General features: G+C 35.6%; 1 protein-coding gene and 1 long non-coding RNA gene across 2 annotated transcripts in view; one reads left to right on the top strand and one right to left on the bottom strand.

Annotated features, from left to right (window-relative positions):
* Positions 1–129: 129 nt before the first annotated feature.
* Positions 130–12,607, bottom strand: LOC107092708 (lysosome membrane protein 2-like). The gene is made up of 11 exons (XM_015387315.1): positions 12,398–12,607; positions 11,798–11,955; positions 9,895–10,039; positions 9,085–9,368; positions 8,391–8,510; positions 7,636–7,814; positions 7,423–7,541; positions 5,159–5,232; positions 3,302–3,353; positions 1,419–1,571; positions 130–1,081 (listed from the first exon to the last, which is right to left on the bottom strand). The coding sequence occupies exons 1-11, from the start codon at positions 12,518–12,520 to the stop codon at positions 1,043–1,045; spliced, it is 1,446 nt and encodes a 481-aa protein (XP_015242801.1). The 5' UTR covers positions 12,521–12,607; the 3' UTR covers positions 130–1,042.
* Positions 12,608–18,099: 5,492 nt separating this feature from the next.
* Positions 18,100–24,747, top strand: part of LOC107092689 — a 26,496-nt gene continuing 19,848 nt past the window's right edge. Inside the window, exons 1-2 of the long non-coding RNA XR_001481582.1 lie at positions 18,100–18,328; positions 21,360–21,444. This is a non-coding gene — a long non-coding RNA (uncharacterized LOC107092689). The remainder of the gene's footprint in view (positions 18,329–21,359; positions 21,445–24,747) is intronic.

Here is a 24,747-nt window from a genome sequence, read left to right as displayed (position 1 = left end):
TGCATTGGAAGTAGGATTATGAAACAGTTCTTCTAAGACTAACTTAAAACAGCTTTTTTAAAAGCTACTCACAAACCTTTTAAGAGCGTTTCCCACTTGATCCTTAGTCAACATTATTTTATTTTTTTTTTTTTTATCTTCCATTTTATTAAAAAACTTTTTTTCCGCTCTCTCATGGTTGGACGTATCTTCCGCATGTGCATATGTAAATACGCAGTTGCTTAGTCACCAGAACACGAAACATGTAACGAGGGGTGTCCCAATTCCTACAAAGCCCTATGCCTTGTGGCTTCAATTCAAAGTTGTAATAGTAGTGGGTGTGGGCTAGTAGTAGTGAATAAAGGCTAGTGGTTGTAAGTAGAGAGAACATTGGGATTGGGCCTTTGTCAGAATCAAGTTATGTAGAATGCCATTGTTTTCAAACAACTGAATCCCCATTACATTACAACTCTAAAAGGCAAGAAACTCGCAGATCCAATCATCAAATAGTCATTGAGTAAACTATAAATACCCTTTGAGGCTGTCTCAAATAAAAACATTTAGTCTATACAAACCATACATACACCATTAAACATTATTTCAATGGTCATTGTATTTGCAAATCCTTTTTGTACACAAAACCTTAAAACAGATTTTCTTTTCCCTAAAAAAAAAGGTATAGGAGTGAGTTGATTAGTAGAGACATGAAGGTAACAGTTTCATGCACAGCTTAAAGCATATTTTACGTAGAGATCAGCAATGTCAGTTTGTTTTTATTTTTTAACTAAAGAATTACAATTAGTTTTAATACTTTAAAATTGTACTTGGTTTCATTGAAAATCCCATATTTAGTTGTTAAAAAGGTAAGACTTATAAAAAAAAAATGAAATGTCAGCAACAATACAGCAAACTTAAATGCTCGTTACAGACGCATAGGTTTCCCGAAGCCTTTGAATTAAAATATTAAAAAGAAAACGCATAGGTTATGAGTGGTGACCTCCAGATTAAAAAAAAATGGCGTTTTTGGCAACACCACTCTTCTCATCACATATTTTGTTTAGTGCTAGGATGAGAGCAAGGGCTGACGTTCGGCTGCAGAGCTCTGAAAAACAGCAAACATTACATTTTTTATTAGCAAACAATTTTCTGAATACCAAAATATTGCTTTTTATTCATTATTTCCAAATTAGCATAACTTTATTGAAAAACTTTATTTGGCCCTCATTTAAATGTGGAAAAAGTCAGTTTTAAATGAACTAAAAACCGAGATACAAATATCTGCATAACAACATATATTCAAGTGTGATCAAGACCTACTGAAACAGGATTACCTTTTCCAGATTAATAATCTATTCTTTCATGTAAATAAGGAAAACAAAAGCCAGTGTGTTAGCTCATGTGATGTTCCCTTTCGTGATCGTTCTGTGGTGCATGCTCACCTCTGGGAGTTTCTGTCGACACATCAAAAACATAAAGATTCCTCCCAGGATGATGCCCACTCCAATCAGCATGAAGGGAATGTTCTCCACGACGTTCTTCTGAACAGCAATCACTTGCAGCTTCTTGGCTGATGCATCGTCAATAAGAACGCTCTGGAGGTCAGGTGAAGAAAATCAACAGAAAGCTTTACAGTTTCACAAACAATACATAAATAATCCATATAACTAATTCAATAAATACAGTTAACTTTACATAAAGCAAAAAGCAATTTTAAGTCTACTCAAAAGTAAAAATAACCTAAATTAAAATATTACATTTCTGTCAAGATGTATAAAAAACAGATAACTCAGATTTTTTTAATGTGTACTAATGAGGTTTAAATTCTTTAAAGCAACAGTTTAACCTTTTGACCCCAGTAGTAGCTTAATTTGAGATTTATTAAATTATTTTCGAGGTCAATATACAGCACCTGGTGCCAATTCTCTTCTCAGATACATCCTTTTGTAACGTTAGAGGGTCAGATCCATTGCTAAATGAGTAATGTGACAGAATGGATGCTGAATTAGTGGATCTTTACAGCAGTCTGAGCTCCCCTTTAACACAAGAGCTAACTACACTAAAAGGATATAATCTAGAGCCCGTGTTTTCACTAAGACTAAGAAAGTAGAGCACCTGTTCTAAAGTCCTTATACTGGCTCCCTGTATCTCAGAGAATAGACTTTAAAATACTTCTGTTAGTCTATAAAGCTCTGAATGGCGTAGCACCTAAATACATCACAGACTTGCTATCAGTGTATGAACCCTCCAGACCTCTCAGGTCTTCTGGCTCCAGCCTGCTCTGCATTCCTAGAACCAGAACTAAACATGGAGAAGCAGCATTTAGTTCCTATCCTCCACTTATCTGGAACAAACTTCCAGCAAACTGTAAAAAGTGCGGAAAGCCTGAGTTCCTTTAAATCAAGATTAACAAACACATTTGTTTAGGATTGCATTCGACTGTTAAACAGTTCAACTGGAACATCATTAGTTCAACTTTTTTATTTTCTTTAGTCCAAATGTTTTTAATGTTCTTTTTTGTTTCTGCATTTTTTATTTAATTTTTTTTCCTACCTGCTTTGATTCAGTTTTATTTTCTTTTATTTTAATCATGTAAAGCACTTTGCATTGTCTTTGTACTGAATTGTGCTATACAAATAAATTTGCCTTGCCTTGCCTAGAGCTGTGAATGTGACGGTGTCTTTAAGTAACTCCATGACCTCTCAATCTGCTAGTCTTAAAGTTTCTGCTTTCATTTCCCAAAAACATAAAGTGTGACTGTTTGATTGGCAACACTGCAATGTTGCAAATGAGCTAATGGGGGTTAAACCTGGAAGTTACAGGTCAAGTGCCACCTGGTGGCTAACTGTAACACAGCATTGCTTTAAAGTTTGCTCATCTGGTTGTAAATTAAAAATAAATATTTTCTGACCTAAAGAGATTACTGTTTAATTGTTAAAGTTTATTCTTTCATCACCACTTTACCTTGTAGCAAGTTAACCTTAAAATGAAATTTAAATTTAGTTACCTCACGTTAGTCTTAACAGAAGTTAAATTATTGAAGTAATAATCACACTAGCAACTTTTTTTATATTTGATTATTCTATGGAATAAAAAAGTGAAAAAATCCAGTTAACATTTAATTTCTTTAATAAATCCCATCACAGATTACACTGATAACACCATTAATATTATCTGTAAGATTAATATTAACAATTAAGCAAAAAACAAGAAAAAATTTAAATAAAACTGAAAAGCAACAAAACAAACGAAAACTAGAAAATAGAGGTTGTTTACTTTGAATATTGCCTGAAATTAGTATGAATCAAATTTTATTAGTTTTTACCTCATTAAGATACACCACAGGGAGGATCACTGTCGGCACATTCTCTGCTTGCCTGAAAGGAAACCAAAAAAAGAGCCAATGTTTCTTGTTTCTGACTGCAATAATGTCCAAAGATAGTTATGTTTACATATTTTTACAATATAAGCCGATTTAGCTTCCATGTTTTAAGGAGAAAAAAGTAAAAAAAAAAAAAAAATCCATTAAGTCAAAATGCAACAAAGAGGCAAAGGCTGTCAAACAATTAAAACCTCAGAATATGGAAGTTAAATTAGTTTACAATTTGAGTTCATAAATGGAGATTCAATATTTCTAATAAGAGGAGAGAAGTCAGGTTAAACTAAAGATATTTTAATGCATACTCCCTTGTCTGCCAATGACTGTGTCCCCAAAACACTTCTGTTAGCAAGCCCTGCAGGCGGCAGTGATCAGAAGCAGCCAAGCTTTCTTATAACATGTTGTCTATGATTCATGCATTCATTTTAATCCTTGAAAATAAACAACTTTAAAATAATGCTACGCATGTTTTTGAAGGGTTTTTTTTACTTACAGAAATCAGAAAATATTAGGATAAATATATAAAAACTTAAGAATTTTGCATATTTACCTTAACAAGACCAAGTGATCAGAAGTATGAGGTGTTTCCAGGTACCTCTAATCATGTGCCTTCAGTCATGCAATGACTAAACAAAATCAGTTGGATTTTGTTTAGTCATTGCATGCATGTGCATCAACTAAACAAGGAACTAATGGAGTTATGCAAGTCAGCATTTTTCCAGGTATGAAAGAAGGAGGAAAAGTAAAAGTGCAAAAAAAATATATTGGATACAAAGAGGGATAAAAATGAGTAGCTCAAAACATTCAGGCCTCTGAGCCACATCTGGCCCGCAGTGGGATTATAGTGGGCCCATCTGATGGTTATAGATGTCTATTATAACTGACCTGATAATAGAAAGCGCATGCAGAGCTAATAATAAAAATTCTGAGCTGGTCCGTTGGTGTGAATCCACCAAGATTACACAATGCCTTTTTTCTATTGACAGTATCTTGGCTGCTTCAGACCACCAGTTAAATTTGGGCATCTAATCACAAAAAAAAAAAATAAAAACCATAAGGACATTAGGATATATGCTTTATAAATTAACATGTTCTGTTAATTTAATTCAAATTGTTGAAACTAAAGAAACAGGGAGAAAGATTAAAAAGTTGTAAAAACGTTTAGTCTGCCAAAATAAACCACTGGCCAGTCAGCTGGGCTAAAAACATTGCTTTGGTTTACCCAACCTTTTACCCAAAGTAAGGTAAGGACAGTGACCTAAAACTGTAAAAGGTTCTTTTCAGGACAGACTTTTTGTGATTCTATGTACGTATACCACAGAAGCTAGTGTAACCGAAATACAAACAAACAGAAAACCAAAGAGCTTTACATTGCAAACATAAGCCCTTCTTTTCTCTTTTAAATTGAATTAAGAGGTGGATTTTTGCCTCTTAAAATAAAATCTATATGAAACTTCTCCTTATGATGCACAAACAAAAAACAAAACACCAAGCTTGTATTAGTATTTTGTATTTTGGAAATAGCTTAAGCAGTAAGAATAACAAGAAAGAAGGAAAGTCAGATGTCATACATGCACAAACAACTGAGAAAGGTTCCTTCCAAAGGTCCTTAACAGAGGGATGATGGAAAAATTTTTATTTTTTTACTGGCAGACAGCCCCTCCCAGTTATGAATAATCATTCAGTTGTTGCTTTCATTTAAGGCCAATTGCCACAGTAAGATTTGTGAGTAACAACCTGTCAGCTCAACTTCCAGTGAGCTAATGCGTGACAAGCGACAGCTTAAGGAAGTGAGCTGATTACCTGAAGTCTGGAATTTTCTCCACATAGACGTTGATCTGGAGGCGTTTAGCGGCTTGTAGGATGATCCCAGTCAGCTGCAGAAAACAAAACCAAAACCTGTTAGCACAATGAAGACAGCCTTGTATCTCGTCTGTGTGTCTTAATTCACCTGCAAGGTTTGAGATGCAATTTTAGATCAAAATTCAAAAAAATATTTTTTAGAATCACATTCCTCTCTTCCATTAATATTTAACCAATAAACACACAAGTTACCCCATTGTTTATTTCAGATATGTCTAAAATTATACAACAGATGATGGATTGACAGACACATTAACAAATGAATGGAAGCAAAAAAAAGATGGATACAACTTAAATGCAAATGGGACAAGAATTGTTTACTCTAGACGGATGATTTTTTTTTTCTATAAAACTTTCTTTTTCCATATTTATGCTAACCTTAAAAATCTAGTTTCAATAGATTTCTGGTCTTTTATCAATTTTTTTGTCAGAACTCTTCCAGCATAACATCTAAACATTTGAACCTAATTACATTAATATTGACTATTTAAACCAACTACTACCATTTAAAGAAGAAAAATGTTACTCTACATTATAAGGTCAACGTCAGGCTTTAATAGCACAAGAAGAATCTTTAAGACATACAATTTTAATCCGTATAATAAATCAAATTATATTTACAGCTGTTTTAATTTTGGTTATAGCACAGCTATAAGTAGGACTACAATAGGTTGCATTATATTCCTTACAAGACATCATAAACGCAGCCGATGAGAGCAGAATAGAAGAAGACAGTATAGCTACATAGCCAATTGGTAAAAATAATGTAAGTTGAAACTCAAACCAGCACCATTCTGATTAAATGTCAACCACCCTACATGTTAAGCTGCACACACTCAACTGTGCATTTCCTTATAGAAAAAGCATCTGCACAGATCTGAAGACGGTTGCAGATAGATCATAGGTCTTTGCAAAGTCTCAGAGATCTCCCATGGCAACAAGTAGACTACAGGAAAACAGGATGGGGGTAAACCATAATTGGTTTACAGGGTTCAAACATGCACTTAACGCTATAAAAGCTTACGTCACTGTTGGTTGCAGGTTTCCTTTGGATGATAATGCAATTTTTATTTTGGCAGATCTGAAAGCTTAGCACCAGTGCAGCAATGCAGAAATGAAATCCTTGCAACCCTTGAAAAATGAAGCTATGACAGGCACCTTAAGGTTCAGGTTTAGATGGGACAATTATTACAACATAGTATGATTGTGTAAACAGATAAAAGTTCATACTTTTTGAAAGGGTCAAGCTTCTATTTTTAGAAGTCAAGGCTTCTATTTCAAGGACTGTTTGGAAATGTCCTTTACTAGCTTTGCAACAAAAAAAATGTTTGCAGAACTTTGCCTTTGTCTGTAAAAATAATTTCCTTCTAACAAATAAAATGTCAGAAAAAGAGAAAAAAAAACACATTACACTTTAAGGCAAAGAAAATTAGCACTATTTAAGTTGTTTTAAAGGAATATACACTAAATCTGCACATTGATGAGATCACAGGTGCTTACTGTTGTTAATCCATCTGCCACTTATCAATTATCCATGCCGAGATCAATCAGGTTATTATAGAGTGAAAAGATGATATCAGCTGTCAAAGCTTATCATTGGAAGATTTCAGTACCTAGTACGACTGTCCCCAGGCTCACCACAGACTAGCAGCGGTTAAAATGAGATATTTCACCACCTAGTGGGATCATGTTGTGCTGCAGATGTTACAAACCAATTAACATGATAATTAAATATGTTAAGGAATCAAAGGAACAATAAGCAATAATGATAACTAAGCATTCAAATGGGAGCAACCCACCAAACACAAATGATGCTGAAGGTACTGTACTGTTGAGACAATCTGTGCTCTGCTTCTATTTCTGGCGTCCTTGCTCGCAGGCTGCTGCTCTTTTGCCAACATAAAATACCAAATGCTTCGCTCTGTTTTGTAAACCTTTGGAACTCTCCTATGATTGGTTCAAGTACCAGGAAATAAATAAGGGCAACACACCATGCATCCAAATCGTTCTGGAATATGCCTCTAGGTTTAAAAGAAGAAAAACCTCACTGTGACGCTGCTGATGGAGAGGATCGTTTGTTTACAGGGAATAATTACTTCCATCTTGGTTAATAAATGAGAATATTTAGGTGAATTATGCAGTAAATCTCTAATTTATTGCTCCTTTAATTAATTTAAATTAAATGAAATTAGGTTAAATCTTACTGGATTGATATCAATGGCAGTCTGATGCTCCTCCTTCTTAGGCCTCATGCCAAACACGTCCTTCACAAATTTCTCATCAGCCTGGTAGAAGTGTGGTGAGGACATGATGATGGGAGCTCCTAAGCACCAGCAAGATACAAATATGCAAGCAGATCATCATTAGGGAAATTTCATTAACCACCAAGGCCAAATATTAACCCCCTCATTTCCCACCTTGTTTACACATGCTGACATTGAGCAGGCCTGAGCCGAGGCAGTTACCGGCCGGCACACAGAAGCCCGTGTTGGCCGGGTTCACGGTCAGATTGGCAAAAACTTCGAAGGGGGGGGCAAAGCGATAGCCAGGGATCCCCTTCACAATCACATCATCGGTGTAGACTGCATACAAAGACCTTTAAAACAGAATCACATGCCGAGTATTCTTTGGAGGCAGAGATAATTGTTTAAAGCTGTAGCACAGAGGACCGAATGAGTTTATTTGGGCTTCCAGTAAATCGGCTTACCGCAAAACAAAACAGCTCTTACAGTTAGCGTTCAAAGGTTCACATTATCTTGGCACTTGTTCATTTTATAATCAGGCTAAGCAGGTAGAAGGCCTGTATACTGAACTTCCTCATATTTGTCTATTTACTGGAAAAGACAGGTTACATAGATGCTTTATGTAGCACTGATTTTCAGTTACTTAAAAAACAATTCAAGCAACAGTAGTGTCCTTCATCCAATCTCTACATCAGGATAATGTTGCAGATAAAGCTTAGGGTGAAAAGAGTGAAATGTTCACTAAAAGTATTTAGCCAACAATTGGGTCAGAAGGTAGAGATATGCTGCATCAGCAAAATGTGTCGGAAGGGATAGCAGAAGTTACTTATTAAAATGCCTGGTTTTGCACAGTCACACATAGCTTTTTTCTTCACAACACAAAACTGTTTTATATTCTAAGATCCATGCTTGCCGTGGCAGCAGCTTACCTGCACAGGTCAGAGGAGAACATGTAGAGCACTTCGTTTTTACTGATGATTGGGTGGAAAGAAGCTCCGTTGGTTCCGTTGATCATATTGCACTCATCCGACGTCCACCAATCCAACGAGCTGCATCCACAATCCAAACAATTACAATTGTTTTATTTTGTAATCAGAAACAGTTTTATATGCAATGAGACCGCCTGAGCTTCACAACTAAAATAGTAAACACAGAAACAGTATCGTCTAATTACTGAGAACTCTGGAAAGGATGCGTAAACATATCCAAACCTAATCTCTTTGGCTACTTAAGCCATTGCGAAGCATAAAGGATGGTTGAGAATTGTGATGATTTGGGCTCCTTGGAACTTTGTTAAGAATTCAAATTACCATCAAGTATTTAACATGCCATAGCATGGCTGCTGAGAGGGCAGTGAAAATGGGTTAACCTTTGAGATCTTTGCAGAATTAGTTAACCACAAAAATATTGAAAACAATAACAGACACAAAATTAGCAAACTGCTGATGCAAGTCACTCATATGACCCATTTCATTTAAAACAGTCTACAAAATTAGTGACGGATTAACAATAGGGGGGGATTACACAAAGTGCTCTAAAAATAATAGATACTGACTCTGGGTTTATCGAAACCTGAGGGAGTAGATTACTTTACTGAGATACAAAACAAAAAAAGGCATCTACCTTTTCCCATTCCATGTGTCCACTCTTGCAAAGTCCTTATAGTTCTGCTGGCCAGTAAAGAACAAATATTCTCCATCGTCTGAACCATTGTTTTTATAGAAAAGTCCAAAATTGTCATCCAGATTAGGATCAACCACTTTGAGGGCTTTAAGCAGGCCGTCTTCATATCCCCACAGTAGCTCCCCCACAGTGTGGGTGGTGAACAGGCCAATTTCTTGGGAGAGCATGTAGGCAGAGATCAAGTTGGCTGCAACCTTATTATCCTTAAATCTTTCCATTACTGTCTATAAGGGAGAAAAATGCAGGAAAATCATCTTTTTCAGCAGAAGTAAAATAACAGGAGGTTTGTAAAACCCATGAAATCTTCTTTTATCTTAAATATTGAAAACATATCTAACTATTCATTGTTTATTTAAAAAAAAACTTCTAAAAAGCTCAACAACAGCTAAAATAATAAGATTTTATTTCATTTTAAAGCCCTGAGAATCAGGAATTGTATAGAATCAGTTACTATAATAGCCCCATGAAGCAAGCTTAAACACAAGTTACTGTGTACATTCAACAATATTTAAGCACTTTTAATAAACATATATTTGTCTTTTGACTAAGAACCAAAAATTGTTAACATTTTTTTTAGTTAAATAAAATCTGCTAAACATTTCCGTTTTGTTTTTAACCTGTAATTTTTTTAATCAAATGTTAAGATTTTGCTCTTATTTAAAAACTGAAAAAATAACATAAACTAGAGAAACTTATATGTAACTCAATTACTGAAGAAATAAGAGAGCTTCTGTTTATTCTTTCGCTCACCATAGCAGGGATGTTAACCGTTCTGATGAGGTCACTTTCGGGACCTCTGGACATGTTGCGCTCAAAAAAGTAGGTTTTAGGGTTGACGGCTGCAACTCTAGTCCCATTACTCCCGAAGACCACCTCCTCCATGGGCCGGTGTTCTCTGTGCCAGGGGAAAATTAGACAATAATATACAGCTTATAGTTCTAATTAAAGAAAAACAAGAACTATTATAATCAAATTATTTTTCCACTCAAATAATTTCTTGTACATTTATTTCAATTTGAATTTGCACTTTTAAAATCATCAAAAGTACTGTAGAGCTACAGGTACTGGATGAAATAACTGTTAACTGATGATTTTCTCACAGATGTTATGGCTCGTCATTTAAAAAGGCCATCTGGGCTATGCAGCAATGGTTGTATTGTATTTTTCAAAACCATCTTCCTTTTATCTCATATTCCCGCTGTTTCTGCCATTTTTTAATGGATCTTTCTTTTAATATTCTATTTATTATCCTCTAAAATAATAGTATTATCTTAACTTTCTTAGCTTTCTGCAACACTCTGTATTTGAATAACCGTATGGAAGCATTTAATAATTGCACTTATACACAAACTTTTACATAGGTATAAAGTGGAAGGAAATGCTAAGTGTTTTTAAAAACATTCTCGATATGAAAGGATTTGAAATTTCCTTTTAATGCCCCCGAATCATATTGATTATTATAGGGCTGCAACTAATGAATATTTTAATCCAATAGCAAAAGGATCCTTGAAATAGATTTTTTTTACAGAATTAAAACAAATTAAACTAAATCTTTTCCACTGCAGGAGCTCTGGGAAGAGTATTAATGGACAATTTTTAAAAAAAAAATTCTAAATACTAAATATTTATGTATTTCTTTGCAGTTTAAATATAATTACTGCTCTAAGTGTGTTGCTCTCTCAGCTAAAGGTGTGTTTTAGAGTCTCTATACTCCAATTAATGATTAATCAATTACTAAATCAATAACTAAATCACGATCAATCAAAATATTTGTTTCAGCCCTAGAAAGTTATATCAAAAAAGTTGAAGTAAATATAAGCTTCCTTGCTTATAAAAGATAACTTTTAAGACCAAACAGTCAGGTGGATTTTTATTTTCCTTTCTAGTAACCCAGTTGCACTTTGGAAAACAGTTTAGTTCCACCATTCATTTCTCATCAAGGAATTGGTACGTTTGCCCTGAGGCCTAACTGCAACCACCTGTAGAATTGTTTGTGCCCTGAGCTGCTTAGTCTGTTAAAAGAAAAAGAAACAAAAACAAAATAAGCGGTTCTGTTCTTCTTTTTGGTTTTAATGGTGGCGGGCAAACAATGGGGGGAATTACCACCAAAGCCCAATAAAGGGTGGGGACCAGGACAAACATGCTCGAGAAAAGACAAAACAATTACATTTAAAGTAATCCAGTTACCAAGAACAAAAAGCTTATATCATAAGTACTTTTCCTTAAAATAGTCTGCTCTTTTTACCTGTTCAAAACTCCTTATTAATTGTGTTCTTTCTCTTATGCATACAGATATAATCATACGCTCTGCCGTTTCCACAGAATTCACAAATTCTTGTTTCATGTTCACATATGAAACAAAATGTTGAATTAAAATCTTTAGGTTCAAAACCCAATCTACCATTTATTTTCTGTATTCTGTCCCTTTGAGTTCTCCCTTTAGCTTCTTTATATTCTGTAAAACAGTCTTCATTTGATCCTTTCTCCCCATTTTTCCTTGATCCTTATTTTAAATAATGCATTTCACCTTTTTTTCCCAAATTTGGATTCCTATATCACAACCAGCCTTAGCAGGCGATGCTTTCTGCTATATCCTTTACTTTCACCCCTAAATGTGCAGCAACCCATCACTGTTCTGCAGCTGGCCTCTCACCTATATGTGTATGGCCCAATCTCCATCACAGCTGGCCTCTCCCCCTTCAGCACCTCCTCTGGGTTTGTCAGATTGAAGAAGTAAAACTGCATGTAGACTGGAGCAGGAGGATCTAGCCAAGCCTCAAAAGCATCTGTCCCATTTCTCAGGACTACTTCCTAAAGGGGACAAAAGGTTAAATAAGGGTTAAAGCATCTGACCTCGAATGATCATGGTTGAATCATTTGCACATGATGAATTGTCTCCCATCACATGACAAAGAAACTGTGAAATTATCCTTTTTTTCTGCAGAGGTGAGCATTTAATTATGATTGCAAAGGGATTAACTGTTTAACTGTATATAAATGTTTAGCTTGTTCATGACGTTGCAGCTATCCTCCATTTTTAACATGAATATTTTCCCTAATCAAAATTAGGACACAAAGTGTTTAATAAATGTAGCTATAACGCAGCATTAGCTGCAACAACTCCAAATGTGGATTAATTATATAAACGCAGCACATGAATAGTCTAATGAACCTCCTCAGCTCAAAACAAATGGTGGAATAAAGAGATACATTCAGAATAATAAAATGTTGAGCTAACAAATAATCAGCTTACCGTTTTAACCAGCGACTGCATAAGATTTGGAAACACGTTGGATAAAACTAAAGCGATGCCGATGATCAGCATGAGCAAAGAAGACGCCCCGATGCTGTAGATAAAACATGGTTTCAGCGGCATTGTGAGGCAGCAGAAACTGTCTGAGCAGACAGAGGAGCTACTGACAGGGCTGTTTTTGTTTTGGTTCGGGGGTGAAAGCGTCCGTCCCAGGAAATTGTTCGATGGAGCAAAGAGTCACTTCCGGAGCGAAACAGATTCCTGTCACCATTTCCGGTTTCGTCAGCAATTTGCGGTTTCTTTAGATCGTTCAGCTGTAACGGTGCAATTTAAAGTGTCTCTATTCAGTTTGGTTAATGTTTTATTTTTGTTTTTTCTGCATCAAATATAAAGCGTGTAGAGTTTTAGTGGCATAAGATATGATAGAACTTTTAAAAGAAAATTTTTAAATATCCGCTTAACGCAAAAAACACAACAGAGGATTAATATCTTGAGCATGATAACTCTTTCGAAACTTACATAAACCTTTATTCTTTGTTATCAAAATAGAATAGAATAGATAGAGTAGATTAGAATAGAATAGAGTAGATCATAATAGAGTAGAATAGAATAGGATAGATAGAGTAGATTAGAATAGAATAGAGTAGATTAGAATAGAATAGAATAGAATAGAATAGAATAGAATAGTTCAGCAGTCTGATGGCGGTGGGGAAAAATCTGATGCAGAATCTGCTGGACCTGCATTATATATTCAATGCAAATCTGGATGTACATATATATATATGTATGTATAGATAGATAGATAGATAGATAGATAGATAGATAGATAGATAGATAGATAGATAGATANATAGATAGATAGATAGATAGATAGATAGATAGATAGATAGATAGATAGATAGATAGATAGATAGATAGATAGATAGATAGATATCTACCTTTAAACTAGATATATATCTAGTTTAAAGGTGACTTATACATACTTTTCCTTTTCCCCACTATCAAAAGTACAAGGAAAAAAATTTACTCTCTGCATTTAGCCCATCCCCTTGGGAAGCAGGTGGCTGCCATTGTGTGGTGGCCGGGGAGCAGCGTGGGGATAAGGGTCTTGGTCAGGGACCAGAGTGGCAGTCTGTGAGAGTGGGGCTTGAGCTCAGAAGCTCTGGATTCCAAGCGAAATGCCCTAACCACAAGGCCGCCACTCCCTCCTCAATTGAGGAGATTCCAAGATATACAGCACCTTATGTACAGTAAAGTGGTGGCAGATAAAGGGCGGTTTCGGGTTTGTTAAATAGATAAATAGTAAAGGTTATTAAAGTGGTATTACATCTGGTTATAGTGAATGTGAACAAATGTGAACCTATATGTTGGTGTTTATCTGTTCTATATGTCGTATATGTGAGTAGTATAATATACCCACTCAAACATTAAGGATTTGATGACTGCATATTTTATAGAAAACTACTGCACACTGTAATCTAAAGCTGTAAAAAAAAAAAAAAATAGCTTTGATTTTCGAAAAAAAAAAATGGAACAAAAAAATCAAATCAATATTTTATTTAATCTGTAAAAACATGGACCATTTACTTTTTTAATGCATGGTTGTGTTTTTCATCTTGCATACAAAACTTCCAGTATTTAATTTAATTTTCTTTGTTTTTAAACTAAAATGTCTTATTTGAAATTAACAAAACATTTGATCCCAATTTAACTCCAGAGACTTCTTGTCAACCACTCATAAATTCCTGATACTAGAAAGCAGACTTGCTTCACCCGTCTGAGCCCTGAGCTGTGGATGTCTGCAGTTCCCCAGATTTTCTTCCTGTTAAAAAGGAGTTTTTCCTCTCCACTGTCGCTACAAGGATGCTTAGTGTGAGGGATTGTCTTCGAGTGAATGAGTTAATACATTCACCGGTTTTCCTTAGATAGAAAACTTTGAATCAACTTGACAGTATGATCTGGTTGAATAGTAAAGTGCCTTGAGATGACATGTGTTGTGAATTTTCGCTATGTAAATAAACTGAATCAAATTGACTTGCACTCATGACCAAGCCTGTTAGTTCAGTCGGATGGCTTAATGGTCAAGTCTTGTTTGATTTGAAGTTGTGTCAAGCTTTCTAGTTTTAAATAAAAACTAGGGCAAGGCGGCGTTGGATACAGGAGACTGCCCTGGAAATGGAGGGTTGTCGGTTCAAGCTCCAGCTTTTAGCGTCGTTGTGTCCTTTGGCAAGACACTTCACCTGCATTGCCTACTGATGGTGGGTTAGGGTTACTGTTCAGCCACTGTTCAGCAGCCTAGCTTCTACTGTATCAGTGAGCCCAATACCAGCTGGGACTACAATGTAGCTTGCCACCATCAGTGTGTGAGTGATGTGTGCATGCTGGGCTCTGGTCATTCTCCTGACTTGAGAAAAAAAAAAGTACAGGCAATTTATCATTGAAATAATGAATTGGGCAGAGTTCTTTGAAACATTTTAAGGTTGTCATGCTATTAAAAACAAAACACTTCAAAACCTTATCTCTCTGTGACTCCTAAGGTGGTGTGTTCCACAGCATTTTTTAGGGATTATTAGTTTTACAACTTTAAGTTTTTTTAAAACTTAAAAAACATTAAACCAATATATTTTGTGTTGGTCTACATGAAAAAATCTATAAAAAGCTTTAATGTGTTGGGTACAATAAGGTGAAAAAATTAAGTAATTTCCCCTAATTTCAAGGTATTACTGTATTTGCTGTATCAAAACTATGTTTACTCAATGCTTAGACATAATACACCGCATTTTTCCTCTATTTTTCTTTACAAACATTTGTTGTCAGGGCAACATAAATGAGCAGGGAAAAATAAACCTAACTTCATAATAAAAGCATAAAAAGCCACTCAACCTAAAGTTAAATAATAGTGTTAAGATGTACTTCCACTAGATGGCGATGTCGAACTGCTTTCTCAAAAGCTTTCTATTTAGTTTTAGTTTGGCAGTTTGCATAACTTACTGAAATTAATGTGGTTATTGAGTCATGGTTTACATTGAAACTGATCCCAAAAAAGGTGAACAAAGAGTGAGAAACTGTGTTTCAGTCTGACATAGACTTTTACTAATTTTAACAAGAAAGTGTTTAGCTTATTTTTAATATGCAAATTGTAAAATAGGTTAAAAGTCAACCACACACCGTTTACAGACATTTGTTATATTTCTCCCGTGTTTTCTGGTGTTATTTTTGTTGTAATATTTAGATAATGAGTAACCAAGGAAACATTATCTCATCTTTCCACATACCCTTTGCTGACAAACACGTTAGTGCTTGCATTATTAAGTTCCATTGCACTTGTGTGTCAACACATTGGCTTTAATTCATAAAGATATGTTCGAAGGGCAAAGCTTTTAGACTTACATGTTCAGACATGGAGCGCTGCAAAGCTAAATCAATATAATTTATCTTCTTTCTCAAGGCTCATTTGGGCAGGTATCACTTTGTGATCAAAGAATTAAGAGAATTATTTAATAATAGAATGTTTTTTTATGGATAAATTACTGTAAAAACAATCTCAGGGAATTTTACATGAAAATAAAGAATTTCAAACGTGGTGACATTTTTTCAGTTAGTTTTAAGTCAGATGTAATCTAAAAGCAAAGAGCACAACTGAAAGGAAGTTGACCAAATCAAATTGAGGCCAGTCAATAAAAAGATAACAGTCTAACCTATAAAGAAATAATCAGATTGGACATAATTTATCTAATTTATTCCTTCATTCTAGGCAAGCACCTTGCAACAAATGTTGAGAATCCACTTTTTCTCAAGAGAATGAAATCTTCTGTTCCTGACCTGGTGAAATTCAACCTTGATGAAATGTGCCTGGCCCAAATCTCTGACATTAATTAATAGTACTAATCTTCTTTCTTTTTTATGTTTTTTTTATTCATTATTTTATCCTGCATGTATCATTTGACCTGCTTCTGTTTTTGTACTGTTCAGCATAAATATGTTTTACAGCTAATTGGAATTCAATAAAGCAAAAGAAATGCTTCAAACTAAAATGTATAAATTGAGACTTTGTTTATCTTTGCTTTTATTTATTTCATTGCATCCCATATCTCCCACTTCCACCCTGCTCACCATCCCTATAAGAAGACAGCATAATAACTGATCTAGTCACCCATTGTTTGATTGTGGAGAACCCACGGCTTGACAGGACAGGAAATACACAGATAGTTATGCTTTTGGCTATAGCTACATAGAAGTGGTGGTTCTAGACCAATTTCACCACAGGGGCCTGCGTGGGTCTTTTTTCTTTTGCAATTTTTTTCTTATGGAGGCAAAGGAATACAGCAAAAAGTACAGGGAAACAGTTTATTATTTTAAAATAACAAAAGAGCCAAAAATCCAATCACAGCGCTTGGTTCCCCGCCCACAGCTGAAGCTAAATGAATGCGTTAATTTTTAAAATCATTATTAAGCTTTGAAATTAAAAATTAAACAAAACGACATTTATGACCAATTATTTAAAGCTTCTGTGCCAAAGCATATCATCATAAAAAGATGATTTGGTATTATGTCTGAGCTGCTTTGCAAAGAGAAATAGGCAAATGTTTCCCTCTCTCTGGAAGAGTCATATCCTGACATACTTTGAGATGTAATTATATTCAACGGGGAATAGCAAAGTATCCTGTCTGCATGTTTGTTGTATGAAACAAAACATTTTTGAAATTCATCATAGTTAAAGGTTGTAATGCTTTTAAATAAAGAAAAGTTAGAATACTTTTAAACGGGAATGCATGTTTGCATCTTAGAATAGAATAGATTTCTGATTCAACTGTGTTTAACCCTTTATAGGGCAAGCTACCATTTCTGATCACTTGCATACCCCTTACAAATGGAGTCCCCTCTGCCATCAGTGAGGTCTAGAGGCACAAGATCTATATCCAGCCATTCAGCAAAGATACTCATACAGTGCTTTTAATCTTATTTTAGGTTTTGACCAATTATATGAGCCCTTGAAAGTCAAGAAAAAAGTTAAAAAGTCAAGAAAAAAAGGTAAAAAGCTAATTGAAAAGTTAAAAACTTAATAAGCCTGGTTAACAATTATATTTAGGTTTATAAACTAAAAAAATGAAGTGCCAGTATCAGCATTAATGCTCCCAAGGTTATGTCATACAAAAAAAAACTGTTTCTTTCACACCCAGATTGTTTTTCATGAACCTTATAGAAGCACTTATTTTTTTATTTTTTTTGTATTTTTCTTAACATATTCAGGGAAGTTGACGTTTCTTCTTTTAAAATTGACATTTATTTTTGCCATCAAAATATTACAAAGGTAATAAGGTCTTGTTCTGGATTCCAGTAACACTATTGGCTTGAAAGGTGGATTTTCAAAGGATTTCACTGAGTGCCCTATAAAGGGTCAAGATGTTTGAATGCGTAAAGAACTTAAAATTTGTAAAAGCAGTTAGGATATAACACTGTATCCTACTGCCATACAGGCCATAACCAGTTCTACAGGGTCACTGGCCCCTGGTGGCCCCTGTCTAAAATCACCCATTCTGCCAAAACTTGCAGGGTTAAATAATAAACCTCTCTGTCTCAGTGAAAATCATTTATTTTTGGCGGAATGCTCCTTTAACAATGAATGGAGCACAATGGAGAGCAGGGGCGTGACGTCACGCTCCTAAAACGGGCTCCAGGCTGAGGCAGCCTTTGAGTTCATTCCAGCCAGAGACCAGACGGAGTCCAGACCCAACTTTTACTGTTTGCTGGCTGAATCCAACCGCTGCTTCTCAATACACCGTTCGGCCTGACTTGTCTTCACCCCGGCTGGCTGTTTAGTTCAGAAGCTGATCAGTTTTGTCCCGAAAATAAGAACGAACGAAAGAAAGAAAGCCGTTGTTTCTTCCTATGCGTCCCAGCCTACCCGGTGCGTCCAACGCGCACAGTAAGGTAAGGTCGGTTGGTTGTTGTCTGTGCGGCGCTTTTACTAAAACCTGACAACTGTGAAGAAATCTCAGCGATGCTTTGAACGAGTTCCCGTTGAATCTCTAAGCTGATAATGCATCGCTCTTTGCTGTACATGCATGATGCTTCACGCATTGAACAACCAGTTAAAGCTGTGCACGGTGTTCACATGCTGTAGGAATTGGGAAACCATAGTCTGAGCTGTTTGTTTGCTCACTTTCCTTCTTTGTGGCATCTTATTCAATCAGTGTTATTTTCCAGATGAACAGCTTTGCTTTAAAGTATGGCCATTCTGCTGAAACTTTAGTGATATGAACAATCTTACTGAACAGAAAGATGTGTAAACAGAGATAAACTGCATTTTAAATCTTTACCATTGTTTAACTTATGCAGGCTACTCCTTGTCAGTTAAAAAGTTGAATTTAAAGTTTGCAGGGGTCATGCAGGGGACACAGAAAGCAGAAAAGGTGCTCTGGTTTGGTCCTTTTGTCCTTATGTGATTATGAAAAAGTCAACTCCAAATTATCCTAAACCTGCTACCTTTCTGCTCCCTACATTAACTTATAGTGAAGGCAGTGTAGGATGATCAGTTAATGGAAATACAGGAGTTAAAAATATAGGACAGAAAATGTTTTGAGGAGATCCATCACCCAGGACAGTGACACTAATAATCAGTTAGTTAGGACAGTTAATAATCTCAGTCAACTACTGTGTGTTCTTCCCTTAGGTCTCTACTGTGCAGATTTTTTTATATCTAAGGGAAACATATTCCAGGACACTACAACTTTTTAAAATTTTTTAAAATGTTTTTTTGGTACTATATAGAGTCTTTTTTTATATTGTCTGTTGTATTTTTTTATCTTTAATGGCCAGAATTTCCTTGAAGGAGTAATCCCAAGGGATAAATAAAGTTGAGTCCAAGTCTAAACTTGCTGGCAGAGCTACAACCGGAATAATATAGCATAACCTATCCATTTGATAGAATGGCCTAGTTAAAGTCCAGGCCTAAACTGATTTGTAAAAAAAAAAAAAGAAGTCAAAATCATGTTTGCAAACACAATCAACTTTGACTGAGCTGCTTTGCAAAGAGAAATAGGCACGTTTCCGTCTCTCTGGAAGAGTCATATCCTGAAATACTTTGAGTTGTAATTGTATTCAACAGGAAATAGCAAGGTATCCTGTTTGTTTGTTTGTTTAAAAAAAAATATATATATATTTATATTTTTTGAGATGATAAAAAATCCTTTAAATTTCAGGTTTATGCCCTACATTATGGTATTTTATGAGCCATAACTCATTTTTGAAATTCATCATAGTTAAAGGTTGTAATGCTTTTAAATAAAGAAAAGTTACAATACTTTTAAATGGGACTGCATGTTTGCATGTTAGAATAGAATAGATTTCTGATTCAGCTTTTTTTAAGATGTTTGAATGTGTAAATAACTTGAAATTTGTAGAAGTAGTTAGGATACAACACTGTAACTTGGCATAAGCCAGATTGATACCGTGTGGAATTCAAATTGAAATGGACGTATCGACCTAGAAAGAAGGAGGGACATTCAGGAGAATTCTTCGAGCTGATTGGGTACCTGCCTCCAATGTAGAGTTTTTTTTTGCAAATCATAGCAACAAATTTGTTTAACAACTAGTGGAGTTAAAGGTATTGTGGAGGATTTTTTCAAATTTTTGGAAAACCTCCCTGTACCTGTTCCCGGGAGGGAACACCTATTAAAAGCATGCAAGAGTGTGAATGAGCCCATTTCTCCTCGTGCACGCTCTGTTTAAAAGTTCCTGTCTGCATCACTCATACAAGCTTACTTTCAAAAAGATTTGCAATTTTTCCACTATGTCAGTCTTACACCCGGTAAGTGAAAATAGGGACGAGCAGGTAGGCCTTATGTAAACATATCACCAGAATGATTGACAATCAGGCGGACCACTTATTTTGATGATCCACCTGCAAACAAGAAAAAGCAAAAATTACATATTTTTGCTCATTTTTCAAAAAGAGAGGGCATTCCAGCTAAAACCGGAGCAGCCATGTTTGTTTTGCTTCTGCCTAGGGCTGAAACAATTAATCGGATCAATCGTGATTAATCGATTATTGAAATAATCGTCAACTAATTTAGTAATCTGTTGATCATTAACTGCAGTTTAGAGACTCTAAAACGTGCCTTTAGCTGACAGAGAAACATGCTTTGAGCAGCAGTTATATCATAATTGTAAAAGAAAAAAGTAAACATTTTGCATTTAAGACATAATCATTTTCATTCATCAATATGCGCCATCTAGAACTCCTCAAGTGGAAAAGTTTTTGTTTCACCTGGTTCAATTTTGCAAAAAGCCTTCTTTAAGGAACCTTTGGCTATCTGATTATTGATTTTTTTAACTGAAAGAAAATAATCCTCAGATTAAACGATTTGCTAAATAATTGTTAATTGCAGCACTACTTCAGCCACTGGTTAACGTGTTGATGTCATCCAGTGGCTGCTTTTCATTGCGCCCAAACATTTCTGCACCGAGCCGAACGCATCTGTTGGCTCCTGGCAAGAAGTATTTTCAGGAGTTTGTGAATTCCCAAATCTTGCAACAATTCATCTTGCTTGCGAGGTAAACAACACTGGGTATCTTCCACGATTTATCACGGCCTTTTCAGAACACACAGCATGTTCAGCCTCCGTTAACATTGCTTATATTAGCTGAGGTGAAACTTATGCTTTTCAGTTATTCTTGTCTACTGAGCTAATGCTTATAAAGCTGTCCCCCCTGGTGGGACTAATAAAGTGTTCTAAGTCGTTATTAAGTATTGTAAGGTTACAAATATGTGTTGGTTTACTAATGATATGTAACCTGTGAATCAGTAGTGATGCTATATTTTCAACTCTTTCACTGTTACCTAGTGGAAGAAAAATCCCCCCTAAGCACTTAATGTGTCAGACTTCTGCAGAGTCACATATAAAATAGAAGGAGACGCCTCTGAGGCCCTGTTTAAACATCTGTGTTTTGTTCTTCGCAGGAGATCAGCGAAGCAATTTGAGTGACTGACTGCATGGATCGGACTTAACATGAAGAGCCTCAAAGCCAAGTTTAGGAAGACTGATGTAAGTGCTCAGACATATGTTCTCGACTGTATTGGCTGTGCGCTCATATGTATAAGTCTGTGAGCGGTTTGACTCACTGTCTGTGTATGTTTGGCTCAGGGATTTCATGGAAGGATTTTTTTGGCAGAATTTCCCAGCTTTGAGGCCAACAGCAACCTATGGCGTATTGATAGAAAAAGGAAACTGGGAGGAAAGAAATAAATACTGTTTATAGATAAGGTCTGTGCAATCCATTTGCGGCTCTCTGTAGAGCTCTTATAACTGAAAAAGCATGCAATTTATATATATATGTACCAGCTTTTCAGTTCATGTTTGTAGTATTTCTGACATCCTGACAGTGAAAAAAAATGTTATTCATGGGGAAGAGATAGTCGTCTGCACTAAGCTGGTCTACTGAAGTCTATCCAAACTCTGAAACCCTGAGAGTGCTCTCTATTCCAGAACAGGATTTCATCCTGAAAACTATGAATCAACCTTAAGGGAGGAACTTCTCCCTGTCGGTACAGTCATTCATTTGCTCCGGGTTTGACATGCTCTTACAGCCACAGGAAGTTAGGCGTCTCCACACCGTCTGAGTCATCTGTTGTCATGTTGACCCCTTATGACACAAAGCCTGCAGGAAAAGTCTGTAATTCTGAGAAGTTTTTTTTTTTTTTAGGGGGGGTGGAAATGTGTCAGATATAGAGGAGTTAAAGAATGCTGAGTAAATGGCACATTTGGTTTATGTTGACAGTTTCCAGGAGATTAGGAGTGTGTGGGAATGGCATGTGGGAGAGTTACACACTTGCTTTCATTGAGTTTCCCCAAAACTTATTAAAAAAGAATCACTATAGCCTCAGTTTGTGATGGAGGTTTAATCAGAACCCTTTGGTTGCAAGTTCTGCAAATCATTGTGCAGCCACTTCTTGAGATTTGTAAATGTTTTGCAAACCGAGTCCGCTTTATGGAGGAGTACAATGGTGTCCATTGTTCCTCTAAATATTGAATACACAATGGTAAGGTCAAATAGTTGCCTCTCAACAAGTAAATGAACCAAGTCTCACCTTTACTACCAAACAGTTCTCCTGTTATTATACAGGTTGCAGATTATAAGACCCTGAGCTGATGTTGAAGCAAAATGTGAAAACAGCCAGTCGTAGGCGGCAGGAGAGAGGAACGAGAAGAGCTGTGGATGTTGCTTGGAAACACAACTGATGCCATATCAGACATGCCTTTGTAGACCTCCCACTCATACATTGTCACATTTGCTCATAGGATGATTCCTGCAGGGTTTGTCTCTTGCTTTATGTATCATAACATTTTTATCTTAAAACAGTGACATGATATAATATAGACAAATATGCTACTGCTCATTGATTTAGCATTAGCCACGTGAAGCATGGAAGCAACAGTGTTTTGCCATATCTGCAGAGCATGATTGGGTCTTTTAAAAACAAGTCTAGTGTTGTGGCTTCTGTTGGATGTAATTCAGGGTGATTAGGACCAGGTTACTGTCAAAAGACTACATGCCTCTGTTAGAGTTTCAGGTTCTTCTCCTTACTCAACTGAAAATGAACAAATCTGTGAGGTTTTCAAACCTAAGATATAAAAATAAGGCAAGGTCAGAGATAGAATTAGGTGTTCAAATGTATCTACTGTGACTCCCAACTCTTATATCTAACCTTTAATGGCACAATAATAGTTAGATTACAACTGGATGTTTCTCCAGAATAAATAAAAAAATACATGATATATGTTACTTATAAGGCTGCCGAGAGGCCCACAGCTACACTACATGAGCTGCATCATTTTCTGGCATACTAGATAAGTAGTAAGCCAGAAAGGTTTAAGCCTGGCTTTAATATAAGACTTAAACCTTCTAAGATGTGTTGTAGCCTTAAAAAATTAAATAAATTAAAAATTCTGAATAATGTCAGCAAAATAAGACCTTATCAAGTCAAGATGTAGAAACAGATAAACTCCTACCAAATTAGCCTCTAATAATAACACTATAATAATGACTGAAAGACAAGATGTTTCAAGAATGTATTAATTTAAATGTCTGCACATTTATGCCACCAGGTTATTGTGTATTTTTTATATAACCCCCAAATTAACAATTACATCTTAAATACATTTGTACTGGATACATATAACTATATAAAGTCAAAGCTTTTTTTTTTCCTAGCAGCAGCTTACCTTTTAATACTTGCTGTCTCCAGAGAATATTTCTGTACATTTTTATTTTTGCATTTATGATTTGACCATATTTAGATAAAGCTTAAAAAGTCAAACATTTTTTTTAATTAAAGAACGCAGCCTTTTTATTGCAGTGAAATCTTGGCAGTTTTGCAGTCTCCTTGCATAATTAAATAAGAAGTTATTATAAAAGAGGAAAAGGTTTCACAGGGTAATGTGTTTATCCTTGCCAATGGTCGTTCCACAGCTTTTTATAGAGAACCGAAGCACTTTAATAGAAAGAAAACATCTCATGGGTTCTATTTTAGGTTTTGTGTGTCACTGACCGATTGCTAAGGAATTTACCCCTCTCCCAACCTCCACTACCACCCTAAAACTGTCTGTTTTTTTCCCCTTTTACATAAATAACAGAAAGCTAGACCCGTTGTAAATAGCTTTTTGATGAAGTAAACATATTTCAAGACCGATAACCAGTGCTGGAGTCTGTGGCTGAGATTAGGACATTAATGAAATGCTTCTCTTTAAGTGCCCTCCTCCTCCAACAATGTGAACTGAGTGGAACAGGCTGCCAAGGCTTCACTTGAACACCTCCACAACACGAGGTCCAAATGAGGCAGATATTTAAAAAGCAGGAGACTGTGGGAGAGACCGAGATGTTATTTTTGAAACCGATATAGACGGATAAGAGCTCAGTGATAACAGCGAAGGATAACATTGGGATTTTCTTTTTTATGGTACTATGGAGAGGACAGCATAATTGCATGTAAATTACTAAGACTGTGATTAGAATAGATTTCTACTCGTATCGGCAAAAGCTTCAACTTCATTCATTAATTCACTGTTGGCTGCCTCCTGTTTTATTGGCTCAGGGAGCCATTAAAAGAGAGAGCAGTCCATTATGGAATTTATTACATGAGCTTAAACTGAACTAAGAAGACTGATGACATGTTTTAATGTTTAAAAATAAGGTGCATTAAAATTAGGGTGGTCAAAAACATAAAAAATGCATTTATTAACATCCAAAACTCACCGTTTTAAATCACAATATTTAACGGACCTTTTTAATAGGATCACACATTCTTTTAGTTAAATAAGTGCTCAAATAAATATAAAACAATTAACCCA

The sequence above is a fragment of the Cyprinodon variegatus genome, unplaced genomic scaffold, assembly GCF_000732505.1.
Source record: "Cyprinodon variegatus isolate N-32 unplaced genomic scaffold, C_variegatus-1.0 Scaffold390, whole genome shotgun sequence".
NCBI lineage: Eukaryota > Metazoa > Chordata > Actinopteri > Cyprinodontiformes > Cyprinodontidae > Cyprinodon > Cyprinodon variegatus.
This window is presented reverse-complemented; position numbering and strand designations above follow the sequence as displayed.